This window comes from Notamacropus eugenii, chromosome 1, assembly GCF_028372415.1.
Source record: "Notamacropus eugenii isolate mMacEug1 chromosome 1, mMacEug1.pri_v2, whole genome shotgun sequence".
In the NCBI taxonomy this organism is placed as follows: Eukaryota; Metazoa; Chordata; class Mammalia; order Diprotodontia; family Macropodidae; genus Notamacropus; species Notamacropus eugenii.
This window is the reverse complement of record NC_092872.1, coordinates 202,330,078-202,345,918: the sequence shown is the minus strand read 5'-3', so window position 1 is coordinate 202,345,918 and position 15,841 is coordinate 202,330,078. Positions and strand designations below refer to the sequence as shown.

Genomic DNA, 15,841 nt, shown 5'->3' with positions numbered 1-15,841 from the left:
TTCATTAAATTATATTTTAGTGATCATGACTACTATTTCCTAACTTTTAGGCTAGATCATTCTTTGGTTAATTAAAAACTTTGCTGGTAATTTCTAAGCTTCAGGCATGATGTCAACATAAGCAGTAGTAACTCTTGATTTTTATTATCTGTTAAACTAAAGCAGGATGTTAATGAAGGGAGTTGGTTGCCTTAAATGATAAAAATTCTAATAAAATTGAATAAATATCTGCCAAATCATTTCTATTTGACTTTAAAATGTTTTATGTGTTGATTTTTGAAGCAGTAGAATTACCTTTCCTGTTACCTTTTAAATTAATATTAAAATTACTATACATTCCCTGGATGCAGCACAGAGCCTTTTGGGGGTGATGACACTTGATATTAATATTAATATTTTTATAGGTAATTCATGCCATATAATTGTACTTATCTATTCTAAAGAGGCATGTGGAGCATTAAATCTGAAACCGTTTGACCTTTAATGTGAAAATCATTCCTTGCTTACTTTACTTGAAGTGCTATTTAGAAATTTCATAGAGTCTCTACAGAATTTTCTAATGTGTTAAGGGGAAAATGTGTAAAATAAATCCATATACATAGAAAACTACTTTATTTTTAGGTCCCATGCCCCTAATGAAATGTTATTTTGCTCATGATGTTATCCTCAGAGATCAACAGCTTGTTTTACTGTAAAAATGATGAGACAGCAGAAGACCTCATTAAAAATGTTTGTGCTTCATGTAATAGTGGTGTGCAGAGAAGTTTTAAGTGAGATTTATAAATGAAATTTCAAGATTTTAAAAGTTACAAATTTTTAGAATTCTTTTGTCCATATTACAACATGCATTTAATAAGAGCTTGTCCATTAGTGTGTATATCTGGGACCAACAGTAATGCTACATGGACAATGAATTATGTCTTGAGTTAAACAAGAGGAGAGTAAAGCTGGATTGCCTTCAGAAAATTACAGAACTCCTTTAATGGCCCCAATCTTCCCATAAAAGCAAAGGCCAGTCCTTTTAATACCAACATTCATGTTCAATCAGTGTTTGTATATGGCAGTTTCCAAAGAATTTATAATGATTATCATGCAGAGGGAATTGGAAAGGATTATGAAAAGAAGATGGACTGGTTATGTGTAGAGGCAGAGTGCTCTGCTGGTATACCCCCATGATGTCAAGAGAAAGAGAGGAAGGCCTCCAGCATGTTGAGTGGTTTCCCTTTGGTGAATTTATTTGAGGAATTGGGCCCAGAGTCACAGAGGATGGGCAAGTATGAATGGGGTTACACGCTGCATCTCTGAAGGGAGCTTCCAAATCTATGAGATCCATCTGAGTATTTATTTAGTAAGGTATTTGAACTTCCTGTTTAAAATAGACCATAATTATTCCAAATTGCCTTGTCTTCCACAGTCCAGTAAAACGTTGGAATTTGCCTTGGGTGACTTAGATTTGGAATAAGATGACTTGGCTCTGCTGCTTACTACCTGTGCCACACTGGACAAGTTGCTTAACCTTTCCGAGCCTCAGTTTCCCTCATGATGTCCAAGGTTTCTTAACAGTTCTAAATCAAACATGCTTTGAGATTATGTAATAATGAAGGAAACTACTACTTGATAGGTATTTAGAGCATTATTTTATATAAATATTTGTTGAATTAAGTTGTTTACTTTGTAGCATTTCATAATGTTGCTTTTGCAAAGGCCAACATATAACCATTTCAGGATAGCCTAATTTAAATTATGACTCCAAATGTTTTTTCTTTGGAGATTCCAGTTCAGTTTTTATTTAACTAAAACTAAGAATAATAGCTTAATATACAATTTTTGATTGTTTTATTGATTGCAGTTGATGAAGAACGAGTTAATGAGCTTGACCGATTACGGGTACTTTACAAGAGAACAATTATGCCTTACAACATCTATAAAAAACGACAGAAAGGACCAAGTGATGAAGCCATCGTTCAACAGTATGCAGACTTGGTGGGACAAACCTGTTCAGAAAGGATGTTACTGTTCAGAAGCTGAAAAAAAGAATTATTAAAGAATTAATATTCCACTCTCACCTTAGGTACTACATGATTGCACTCCATTTTATTATGATTAACACACTTCTGTGTTAATAGAGCTGCAGGATAGTATTGCAACCATCTAAAATTAAGCATCTTATTTTACTTATTATATGACTTGAAATATTTAAAGTGAAGTGTTTGTCAAGTTTGTAAGAGATTTTTAAAAAATATGTGCCTAGATACTTAGTCTTATACTTAAGATTTTGGAAGATTGGGAATTTTTGGTTTTTTATTCAAGCTATATTAGATTTGTCATCTGAGTCTTTATGGTAAATAAAAATTATTAAGGTCCATTTAAGTGATTTGAATCATAGATGTGCTTTGATTTTTCTTTTGGCAAAATTAAAGCATGCTGTTTGCCTCAACTCAGTTAAAAGACAGTAATTTCAGTAAAAGAAGTTTTTCAGAAGGCACATTTAAAAACTAAGGGATTACTTAGGTTTTAGCAGCCTTGTCTTTTTGAAGAATTTATGTGTATGTTACTGAATCCTATAGGTTATACATTACAGAATAATCTTATGTAATGAAGCTGGATGGTACTTTTAAAAACAAAAACAGGAACATTAGACATTTTTATTTTAAATATCTGCTGAAGTTGCAGTAATCTTGAAAGATGGGTTTTTAGGCAATTGTTTAGCATTTCTCATGATCCAAATTCTATAGAAGTCAAAATTTGAGTCAAAAATTCTACATTGGTTCTTTCCTTGAATATAATACCTGATTTAGCTTGGTGTTGAAAATTAAGTATTATCTGGCCATCTTTCTAGCTTTACTAAAGAATAATATTTAATGATACATGAATCTGAAGGTAGTCATTCTTATGTCTGACTGCCTTCTGTCCATTTCCTTGTCATAAAACTAATTAAACTTTTTAGAATGCATAATTATTTTTCTATTGTATTCTAAATTAGTATTTTTTTCAAACTTCTCTTGTGGTAAACTACTTGTATGACTTACATTATTTAGGAAGATGAATCACCCATCCTTCCTTTCTTCACAAAGTCTTTTATTTTACTCAGGAGGAAGACCAAGGTCAATCTTTTAAGTGTTGCTGGGTTTAATACCAAAAGATGCAGAATATTCTTTTGATTAAAGACTGGGATCATATCCCCTTGTTTCCCAGCCATCAAGCCAGCCAGCCCCAATTTTTACCGATAGCTCCTTGTCTGCTGACCATCTTGCTGTCTTCTTTGTGCTCATTCTTCTTTTCTGAATAAAATTAGGAGTTTGAAACTCCGTCAAAAGCCTGATATGAGAAGTAACCTGTGCATTTGGTTTAGACTTTTCTCTAAGACATGCGATCTTCAAATGTCATAACTGAGAACACTTTTCACTTGACCTAAATATCAAGTAATATGAGCAATTTTTTTGCATCCAAATGAAGGCTGCCTCCCTTCAAGGTCACCCCTTTGGGAGGCCATACACTTCTTCTAATAATGCTTCCGTTGCAAAAAGCATTTGAGGACTCTTCTTTGGGCAATTTGCTTCACAGATTGTGGCACATTGTTTTGATTACCCACGGTGGTGGTAAGTATTAATATGTTCTTTGGTCATAAATAAAGTAATGAGACTGATTTCTTGCATGACTTAAACATACATTAATTTTAACAGCAGTTCATAAAGATAAGTTCCAAAAATATTTTGAGCAGTATCACAATTATTGAAATGAGCTCCCAAGAACTCCACTTGGAATGACACCTTTTGTGCAAATGTATAAGTCCTGTTGGTTTAAAAGGAAAAAAAATCATAACTTTATAATGATACTTTATCATATAGTGTTTGGAATGAACACATGAAGCTTGAGATCAAAACTTACTCTTTAGCACCATGCAATAAAAGTTCCCTCTACTGCCCAATCCAGCATAGGCAGCACTCTTTGTAAGGGGATTCATTACTAGCAGACCACATAATTTTTAACATTGGCCCATGTTACAAATTCCTGAGTCTAACACTGTAGCATAGCTTTAATGAATTTACAAAAATTGGATTTGGAGTTTACTTATCCAAAGGCTGTATTCATTCAGTCTTCTTTTTAAGATTAGCCTGAGCAGCATTTTTTTTTCAAAAGTAAAAGTTTTATTCTTTTACCTGAAAGCTTGCTGATTCTAAAAGGGCTGTATTGGAGAAAAGGATCCCCAAAAAAGAGGTGTCTGAGGTTTGGAGTTAGCAAGGCATTCTGTTAAGAAATTGATCTGTTATTTTATGTTAGTCATTAATTTAAAAGCATCCCCTTGTTAATTAAGTTAATAAGAACCATTAAAAAAGCTATAGTATTTAGTTTCAAAATTCTGAATCTACAACTGTACTACTGACCCTTTCAGATTATGAATAAATTTATGTCTTCATGTTATGGGAACAGAGCTGTAGGATATGTCTACCATTTCATTTTTATTTTATTTCAGCTTTCTCAGCTTTTCACTATCTTAAAAAATGTTTATTTGAGTTTTTAACATTCAAAACATTGAGGTTAAATTCTACTGCCTATGTTCTTGTTTTTAGTTATTTAAGTGAAGGATTATTATTACAAATGTAAGTAAGTCTTCAACACTTAGTCTATTTTTAAAATTATTTAGATAATACCAAGTGCATGTATTATGTTTAATGTAGAATATATGACTTTAAATGAGCTATTCAGAATATCTGAATAACATTAAGGTTTGATTTTTAGGCAGTGGATTATTTTAGTATAAATAAAGAAGGAAAATGGCTATAATTGCCAGGTAACCAATGTTGTCAACTTGAAATGAAAAAGGAATAGTAATAATTGAAAAATGCTATTTTAATTGGTGTTTACTTGATCATATTAATTTTCAGTGAATGTAAAATGAGCACTCCATGTTGTGAATTTATTGCTTTTGTAAATGCTATTTGAACACTCTACTTGATGAAACCTAATGGAAAAAATAAAGCTATTTCTATCTACTATGGCTGTTATCAATAAGAACTTTTATAACTTAGGTTTTCATGGTTTTTTCCTAAATACATGCCTTCTGCAGTAAGGATGCTGAAGAAAATTAAATGAATATTATGTTTATTTTCTAATGACAAGAGTTGTCTGAACATTTTGCCTAATTCAGGAACAGAATAAAATACAATTATTCTTTAAGCAAAAAATGTATATGAAAATTCATGACTTCTGGTGCCAAAATATAGGACTGAGGAAGGATCTCCCTGGATCCCTCTTAAATTCCCCTCCAAACAACGTGAAAACTATTTCATAATGAATTTATTAACAGGGAAACAGCTTACCAGCATAGCAGGAAAAGTCTGTCTCCCTGGGGAGGAGAAAGAGTGAAGTCCAAGAGCAGCAGAAGCTCAGAGCCATAGGGCAATCCACCTTCAAGCCAGCAGTACCAGACCAGCTGCACAGCAAGGCCCTGCCCCCAGTGCAGGCCACTAGCAAGGCCTCATCCCCATTGCTGATCAGTAGTGAGGCCCTTCCCCCAAGGAGAAGCAGGCAGTGAAACAATACCCCTGGGGCTGGCTAGTAGTAAGATCCTATCTCTCTGCTGGCCATCCCTACCTCCATAGCAAGCCAGCAGCATGGCTCTGCCTTGGGGGAGGTCAGCAGCAAAACTTTACACCTAAGGGAGGGCCCCCAGTAGAAGCCAGCAGGGATGCTCCATGTCAAGCCATCAGCTAAACCTTGAGACTCAGTGAAAACCAGCAGTAAAGCCCCAAGCCCAGAACAAGGAGTAGTGCAGGTTCAGAGAGCCCAACTCTCACAGAAAAGTACAAAGTCACAAAGTAGACAGAAGAAAAAATAAGCAAACAAAAAAAAGAACTTGACTAAAGAAAGTCATTATAGTGACAGGATTGAGGCATAAACTTAGAAGAGGGTTACAGTGTCAAAATGACTACATGTGAAGCCTCAAAGAAAAATGTAATTTGGTCTCAGGCCCAAAAAGAACTCCTGGAAGATCTTTAAAAGATTTTTTAAAAAGCAAATTAGAGAAACAGAAGAAAAATTGGGGAAAGAAATGACAGTAATGCAAGAAAGTCAACAGTTTGGTTAAAGAAACACCCCCCCCCCCCCAAAATAGGAAAAGATATGCAGAAATTCAACAAAGAAAATAACTTCTTCAGAAATAGAATTGGCCAAAAGGAAAAGGATGTAGAAAAGTTCACTGAAGAAAATAATTGCTTAAAAGTTAGATTTGTGTACGTGGAAGCTCATGACTCCGTGAGACATCCATGGTAAAAACAAAATCAAAAGAATAAAAAATTATTGGAAAATATGAGATTTCTCAGTAGGAAAAAAAAGAACCTGACCTTGAAAAATAGGTCCAGGAGAAATAATTTAAAAATTATTGGACTGTATGAAAGTCATGAACAAAAGAAGAGCCTGGACATCATATTTCAAGAAATCAAGGAAAACTGCCCTGATATCCTGGAACCAGAAGGCAGAATAGAAATTGAAAGAATCATACAGTCAGTACCTGAACAAAAATCAAAATGAAAACCTCCAGGAACATCATAGCCAAACTCAAGAGGTCCCAAGTTAAGGAGAAAATACTGCAATCAGCCAGAATTTATATACTGTGGAGCCAGTCAGGATTACACAGGATTTTGCAGCTTCCACATTAAAGAGCTAGATGGCTTGGAATATGATACTCCAGAAGGGACAGGAGTCAGGATTACTGTCAAGATTCACTGACCCAGCAAAATTTAATATAATCCTTCAGGGGGAAAAATGAATAATTAGAGGACTTTCAAGCATTCCTAATTAAAAGACTAGAACTGAATAAAAAATTTGATCCTCAAATACAGGTTTCAAGGGAAACATAAAAAGGTGAAAAGAAAACAAGAAAGAGAAAACAATTCAATAAGGTTAAACTGTTTCTATTCCTACATGACAATAATATTTGTAACTCTGAAGAACTTTATTACTGTAAGGGCAATTAGATAAAGTGCACATAGAAGTTGCAGGTATAAGGTAACTTTGATGGGATGATATTCCTCCCCCTCCAAAAAAAACCCTGACAAAATAAAGGAGAAAGAAGATTGCACTGGGAGAAGACGGGGAAGATAGAATTGTTTGTTATCTCACACAAAAGAGGCATGAAAGCTATTATAGTGAAGGGGAAATAGGAAGGGTGGCAGCAAAAGCTTGAAACTTACTCATCAGAATTGGCTCATAGAGGGAATAATCCACTCAGTTGGATATAGAAATCCAACCATATAGGGAAGTAAAAAAGAACAGATAAGGGGGGAGGGGTGCTGATAGGAGGGTGGCTTGGGAGAGGTGATCAGGAGTGAAACATTTGTGAGGTGGGACAATATGAATGGTAAGAAAGGATAAAGGGGAAAAAAGGATGAAAGTAAATACGCAGTTATAACTGTTAATGTGAATGGAATGACCTCACCCATAAAACAGAAGCAGGTAGCAGAATGGATTAGAAACCAGAATTCTACAATATGCTGTGCAAGAAATACGTTTGAAGCACAGAGACACGTAGAGGCAGCATCTGTTACGCTTCAGTTGAAAAAACACGTAGCAATCATCTCAGATAAAACAAAAACAAAAATAGATCTAATTTTAAAATATAAGCAAACTATCATCTTGCTGAAAGGTATCGTAGACAATGAAGTAATATCAGTACTAAACCAATATGTACCAAATGGCGTAGCATCTAAATTTTTGAAGAAGTTGAACAAGTTACAAGAGGAAACACTAGTGGAGGATGTCAACTTTCACTTCCCAAACTAGACAAATTAATAAAAAAAAAACAAGTTAATGGGGTGAATAGAATTCTAGATAAGTTAGATATGATAGATCTCTAGAGAAAAATTAATGGGAATAGAAAGGAATATACTTATGTATGGCACCTACACAACAATTGATCATTTATTAGGACATAAAAACCTCACAACTAAATACAAGAGAGCAGAAATATTAATTGCTTCCTTTTCAGATATTGATGTAATATAAATTACATTCAGTAATGGATAGTGGAAGCTTTAAAAATTAATTAGAAAGTAAATCCTAAGAATAAATGGGTCAGAGAACAAATGATATAAATACTTGGTAATTTTCTTAAACAGAATGACGATGAAATAACAATACCAACCTTTATGGAATGCAACCAAAGGAGTATTTAGGGGAAAATTTATATTGCTAATTGCTTACATCAATAAAATGGAGGAAGAGCAGATCAGTGAATTGGGCACTCAGCTGAAAAACAAAAACCTAGAAAAAGAACAAATTAAAAATCTCCAATTAAATGCCAAATTGGAAATCCTGAAAATCAAAGGAGAGATTAATAAAAATGGTAGAAAAATCATTGAGTAATAAAACTTGAGACTAGTTTTATCTTTTTTATTGTATTTCTTTTTTCATAAATCATTGGTTAATTTGATTTTTAAAAAAAGAAAAATCAAATTACTAGTCTCAAAATTGAAAGGGATGAGAGAAATTAAAACAATTATTAGGGGCTATTTCCCCCAATTTTATGCTAACGGATTTGACAATCTAAATGAAATGGATGGATATCTACAAAAATATAAATTGTCAAGGATTAACAGAAGAGGAAATAGAATATTTAGCTCAATCTTAGAAAAAGAAATTAAATAAATCATATATGAACTTCGGAAGTTGGAGGGGAACCAGGGCCAGATGGATTCACAAGCAAATTCTATGAAACATCTAAAGAACAAGTAATCCCAATACCATAGAAGTTATTTGGGAAAATATGTGGAGTCCTGCCAAATTCCTTTAACAACATGAATATGGTGCTGATACCTAAACCAGCAAGAGCCAAAAGAGAGACAGAAAAGTATAGACCAATTTCCCTAATGAATTTTAATAAAATACCAGCAAAGAGATTACAGCAATACATCACAAAGATCATACACTTTGTCCAGGTGAAATTTATACCAGGAATGCTAGGTTGGTTCAATATTAGGGAAACTATTGACATAATTGATTATATCAATAATAAAACCAATAGAAATCATGATTATCTCAATAGATGCAGAAAGAGGCTTTGACACACAGCAACACCCATTCTTATTAAAAAACACTACCAAGACATAAGAATAAATGGAACACCTTAAAATGATAAGTACTGGTTTTCTAGAACCATCAGCAAGCATTATCTGTAATGGGGATAAACTAGAAGCCTTCCAAATAAAATCTTGGATGAAGCATGGATAACCATTATCACCACTATTATTCAGTATTGTACTGGAAATGCAATAAGAGAAGAAAAAGCAATCGAAGGAATTGGAGTAGGCTATGAAGAAACAAAATTATCAATCTTTGCGGATGATGATTATATACTCACAATAGTAGAGAATCAACTAAAAAACTACTTGAAATAATTAGCAACTTTAGGAAACTCGTAGAATACAAAATAGACCCATATAAATCATCAGCATTTCTATATGTTGCCAACAAAGTCCAGCATCAAGAGATAGAGAAATTCCATTTAAAATAACTGTAGACGATACAAAATACTTGAAGTCTACCTACTAAGACAAACCCGGGAACTATATGAACACAATTACAAAACACTAGTCACACAAATAAGGTCAGATTTAAACAGCTGAAAAAATATTAATTGCTTATGGGTAGGCTGAGCCCTTATATAAGATTTTAAAAGTGCAGAACTAAACCACATATCAACCATGCCTAATAGTATTTGTAATATTCCATACCCTCCCTTCCTCCCACCTCTACAGTGATGGAAGAAAGGTGCATGTTCTCAATTCTTTTTCCAAAGTCAAGCTTGATCATTGTAATTACACAAGTCAATTTCATTTTATTGTTTTTATTTGCATTATTATATTTATAAATTATATATAATTGAATTATATATATGCATGTATATACATCTGTACTTTTTATTTATATACATATAGTTTTCTCTTTCTGCTTGTTTCACTACATCACTTCATTTAAGTCATCCTTTGTTTCTCAGAATTGTACATATTTGTAATTTATTAACACAGCAATATTCCGATACATGCATGTGCTGTAATTTGTTTAGTCATTAACTAACAACTGTAATATTAATAAGTGTTAATAGCAGCTTGTGATATATATTATCATATTATTATTTAACATTGTGCTAGAAATGCTACTTGTAGAAATGAGACAAGAAAGAAATTGAGGGAATCATTGTTGGAAAAGAGAAAACAGAATTATAACATTTTGCAGATTATAGAAAAACCTATTTAGAAAATCCTAAAGAGTAAACAAAAAACTAATTGAAATAATTCAGCAAAGTCACGGGATATAAAATAAATCCACATAAACAGCATTCTTGTATGTTACCAACAAAAATCCAACAGGAAGAACTAGAAAAAAATACCATTAAAAATAACTGTAGGAGCTACAAATATTTGGAAATGTATTCATCAAGACATGCCTAGCAACTATATAAATCTACCTATAAAACAACTTTTGCAGAAATACAGACCTAAATAATTGGAGAAACATTAATTGCTTATAGATAGGTTGAGCCAATATAATAAAAATGACAGTACTACCTTTATTCATTACTATACCAAATTACCAAAGGAATATTGCATAGAAGTAGAAAAAGTAATTTATATGGAGGAAGAAAGGGTCAAGAATCTAAAAGGTAAGGATAAAAAAATGGGAAGAGACTTCTATCAGTACTAAATCTAAGCTGTACTACAAAGCCATAAGCATCAAAATGATTTGTTAGTAGTTAAAGAGAGAAGTTGATACGTGAAACTTAGTAGGTACATAACATACCCTAACTCTAGCAAAACAAACAGCATAGTATTTGATAAACCCCAAAAGGGAAGAACTCAGTATTTGACAAAAACTCCAGGAAAAACTGGAAAGCAGTCTAGCAGAAAATAGATTTAGATCAACATTTCACACCATATACCAAGAGAAGCACCAAATGGAAACATGGCCCAGATATAAAAGGACAGCTACATCGTAAACAAATTAGAGTAGGAAAGAAGAAATTACCTTTCAGATCTATGGATAGGACCAGCGTTCATGACTACAATGTTAGATCACATAAAATGGACAATTTTGAATGTATAAAATTTAAAAGATTTTGCACAAATCTAGTATAGTTAAAATGAAAAGGGATACATAAATGGAGAAAAAGATTGTAATATATTTCCCTCATAACGGCCTCATATCCAAGACATATAAGGAATTGATTTAAATTAAGAAGACTAAAGTCTACTTCCCAATAGATAAATGGTCAAAGGATATGAATAGACAGTCTGCAAAGGAAGAAATCCAGGCTATCAACAACCATATGGGGGGAAAAAATGTACTGAATCACTAATAGAGTGATATTATAATCATACCCATCATCCTGGCAGAGATAGCATCAAAGGAAAAAGACAATTACTAAAGGGACTGTTAAAAAAAAAAAATAACCAGTACACCAATTGAAGAACTGTGAATTGAACCAATTACTTTGGAAAACAATCTGGAAGTATGTCCACAAAAGTTATTAAGCTGTACAAATATTTGACCCAACTATACCACAACTGGGTCTAGTGATGTAGTTGGGTCAAAATGATGACCCCAAAGAGATCAAAGAATAAAAGAAAAGGATGCTTGCAAAAGTATAGCCCTCTTTTTCATAATAGCCCCAAACTGGAAAATAATAGGCTCTCTCCCAATGTGGAATGTCTAAAAGTACCATAATATATAAATACAATAGAATATTGCTGTACTTAAGAAATGACTAAATAGCCAGAAATGGGAAAGACCTCCAATGAAGTGATGAAATACAAGATTAGCAGAAATAAGAGAACATTTTATGTAACAGCGACAATAATTGTACAGAAAAAAGAACTCTAAAAGAATTTAGAACTCTGATGCAATGGAAAACCAGGAGTCCAAACGACTGAAGATGACATATATTGTTCATGTCCAGCCAGAGAGGTAATGAACTTAAAATGCCAAAAGAGACATTCATTTTTAGGCATGGTCAGATTGAGCATTTGTTTTGCTCAACTATGCATGTGTAGTAAGTGTTTGGGGGTATAGTGAAGGCAAATTAAACAGTGGGAGGTATGGAAAATTTTTAAATTAATTTTGAAAACAAAAATAAAGTTAGCTTGTTAATGGTGTTAATAAATGAAATGAGAGACAGCTGTGCTGTTAATTTGACTGAAGTTTTTGGCCTGTTGAAATGGTTGTCCTGGTAAAATACTTAGGGGATTCATTTTGAAATATACTACATGAAATACCCAATTTGATGTCCTCATCACTTGGTTAATCTACACAACAAACCTATGTAGAGAACTTGGCTAGAAGCGACTTTATTTTAAATAGAAAATAATTTAAAAATTTTTTGAGAACTTGAGCTTTGTTTTTGAATTTCTTTAACTCAAACTTATTTGTAATTTATCTCATAACTCTCCCAAATTTATAAGATGTAATAGAAATCACCAGTAAGAGATACATAAGAAAACTAACAGAGCAGTCTTAAAACTATTTGACATTTGTGATGTTTAAAATACACTGCTTTCGTACACATACATACACAAACATATATGTTTAATTTGATCAGGTATTTTAAAAATCAATTCATGGTTGATAGACACCTTTACCTTATAAAGAAAAGACTATCCTAAAGGAGAATGCTGCTGTTGCTTCATACAACTGTTTTCATCAGTGAAGCTTAAGCAAGAAAATTCAGTAAATAAAAGCAACTTTTAAGTGTTTATAGTGCTGCAGATACACTATAGATACAAAGAAAGGTTAAATATTGGATGTCCAACTTAGATAATTTGGCCACAGTGTGATTTTCGATTGAATTTTCCCTTGAACTTTTAATTTTTCATGGTTTCCAGTCTGTCAGGACTTTATAATCATTTAGCATAGCCTTTTTTTTAACAAAATTTAATTAGCATTAAATGAGAACTCATGAATAGTTCATGAAGGCCAATTCATCACACTTTGGTAATTCAGTATTCAGGGAGAATGAATAGCATCTCTTGGTTAATGGAGCTTTTTGATCATGAAACAGAAAAAAAATAGCGTTTCAGGTTTTTTTAATTCAGAGCCTAAGGCTCTCAGTCTAGTTGTGTGTGAGAAGTCTTCTGTGCCTGTTCAGCATAGTCTAAAATAATTTGTGACATAACCAGACAACAACTTGTAAAGCCAGCTGTTGCTGATGCAAATTATTTTATGGACTAAAGAGAGTGAAGATTAACTATATCTTCATTTTAGTAGAAACCACATAACCTGATAAACCAATTCAAAACTTAAATGTTCAATATTAAATTTCAAAATATCAATATTTTAACTTCATTTGAGTTTCTTCATGGAAAAGAATGACAGAACTGTATTAGAAGAAAGCATGAATTCAATTCTGCGTTTTCTAGCATAGTTTTTCTTAGTATATTTTTCTCGTTAGGCTTTATAGCTATTTGATTGACTATAAAGGTACAAGCAGACATATATCAATTATCCTTCATATTTGAGAAGAGTACTTCTGAGTGTCAATTTCCTGAGGCAAGTTTATATCTTCTCCCTTCAAGACTTTGAACTAAATGATTTAGTGATTTGATGCCTTTTTAATTGTGTTTAAAAACAATTGAACAAATGAATGCATAATTCAGATCTTTTTCTAGAAAATTTCTGCCATCTTGAAATTTCTCTTATTTGTGGTATTTTTCTAGTTTTCCTTTAGTTAAAACAAATTTGTTTTGACGAAGTGGAAAAATTTCCTTTTCATGTGCTCGTTATATTTCCATGAATCCTGAATTAGCAGTAGTTCAAGATTCTAAAAGACTCTTCAAAAAGAAATATAACAAGAAATAATCCCCATTTTTCCACGGAAAAAATGTGCAAAGAAGTGGAAAGTTAATCAGAAATAAAATGTTGAAATTTACGTTTAATCATGTGATTCTGCCCAATTAAATAAACAAAAACTTTTGTAAAAGATAAATTTACATTTAGAAAGTTAAGAAATTCTTCATTAGTTAAAGTAATGCATAACCATCGATTTAAGTTACATTCCTTTGTCCTTAAAACCCAGCAGTATTTGCTTTTGTTTAATCTTGGGATACTGATAAACTAGGCACTGAAAAATTGGTATGAATTAATTCAATCAAAATTCTTTGAAAGTTGCTAAATCAAAATGTAACATGTAACAGAAATGTCTATAAATGAAGTACTGTATGCTTTAATTTTGTGGAAACTAACTAAGATGGGGAAAAGTTAATAAGTAGGAAATACCTTTATAAATATGTTACCAACTGAGAGATTATAAGTATCAAAACTAATATTTCTAAAGTCTTAATTTTTCTTTCCCTAGTTTTCTGCCTCTCTTCTAAAACCAAATACTTGTAGGTTGCATATCATAATTACTCATTACCATTTCAGTCATTTTCTTAAGTAAACATTTCAGCAGATCTCTTTATGTAGTGCTATATCCAAATTAAAGGTAAATGCATATATTTATATGCACATATATGAATGTGTATATATATATATATATATATATACATAAAGAAATTTCAACTTTTGTTTAAAAATATTTTAAGTAATTCTCAATCACATATAATAATATCTGGAAGTATGATTTAATTACCTTATTATAAGTTTATTCAAAGCCTTGTATCTTCAAGAACTCAGGTGGCGTACCTTGTTATCTCATATAGCTTCAAATCATCCCAGTGGAGTAGGGAGTTCATAAGTATTGTCTACAAAGAACATATGAATTTTTGATGAGATAAATTATACATAAATTTGAATTAAAGAAACCTTTTAGGAAGTTAAGCAAAGTGCCCAGTCTAATCTAGAAAAAGCTATCTCTCTTAATTTCAGTGATAGATCTGCTATATTCATTTTATAGTTTACCGTCTAAAGAGTGGTAATTGTTGTCAGGTCAAGTTAAATAAACAACCATATGACTTTCCTTCATAAAACATGGCAAAATTCTTAAAATACACATCTTAAAATTAGTTTACAAGATACAGTCCTAATCACAGTTCTACCACTGTGAGACCTCCTCAGTCACTTTTCTCTGTTCCTGAATTTACTCATATGTAGATTATGGCAATTGGTAGCACAATGGATAGAGTGCCCAGCCTAGAGTCAGGAAGGCCCTTCTTCCTGAGTTCAAATTTGCCTTCAGACACTTACTAGCTGTATGGCCCTGAGAAAGTCATTTTACTCTATTTACCTCACTTTTCTCATCTGTAAAATGAGCTGGAGAAGGAAAATGGCAAACCCCTCCAGTATCTTTGCCAAGAAAACCCCAAATGGGATCAGGAAGAATCAAATACAACTGAACAACAACAAGATTAGAATGTTGGAATAGATTATTATGTCCCATTTAGGTGCAGCATTTTGGAGTTCTCTATGCACAGTTTTCTAAAACTTTAGAATCTTCTATTGTGAATCCCTTTCTTAAATCACTGTGCTTTCTGCACATTTCTGACATCCAGTATGCAGTTTGTTGCAAAGTCTGCAAGTAAAGTTTTAAAAGGTACTTTTATCAAGAAAAATATTGAAGAAGAAAATGTAGAGAAAAAAAAGATGCATCCTGCAGTGTAAAGAGTAGTGATTCTGAATCAGAGGACCTAGATTCAAGTTCTAGTTCTGATATTTCCTATGTCATCTTCCACAGGTTCCTTAAAGTACCTGAACCACTATTTCCTCAGCTGTAAAATAAAGGAATTGGATTACACAGCCTCTCAAATCTTTTTCAGCTGTAGAGCTATGGTCTTAGAGCTTCCTGTCAATAATATGGGAACTGTTTGTTGTTTTTTTTTATCTTTATTTATTTAACTTTTAACATTCATTTTCA

The 15,841-nt window shown here is 32.5% G+C and overlaps 1 protein-coding gene across 15 annotated transcripts in view; it reads left to right on the top strand.

The window, feature by feature from the left end:
* The window catches only part of ATE1 (arginyltransferase 1), a 202,829-nt gene extending 197,834 nt beyond the window's left edge, over nucleotides 1–4,995 (top strand). For 10 of the 15 annotated variants that reach the window (XM_072624567.1, XM_072624546.1, XM_072624530.1 and 7 more), the window contains one exon: nucleotides 1,850–4,995. In XM_072624567.1, coding sequence (XP_072480668.1) covers nucleotides 1,850–2,028 — 179 coding nt within the window. In that variant the 3' untranslated portion in view covers nucleotides 2,029–4,995. The remainder of the gene's footprint in view (nucleotides 1–1,849) is intronic. The other 5 variants (XM_072624537.1, XM_072624482.1, XM_072624513.1 and 2 more) reach the window with 3 other exon arrangements.
* Nucleotides 4,996–15,841: the final 10,846 nt, after the last annotated feature.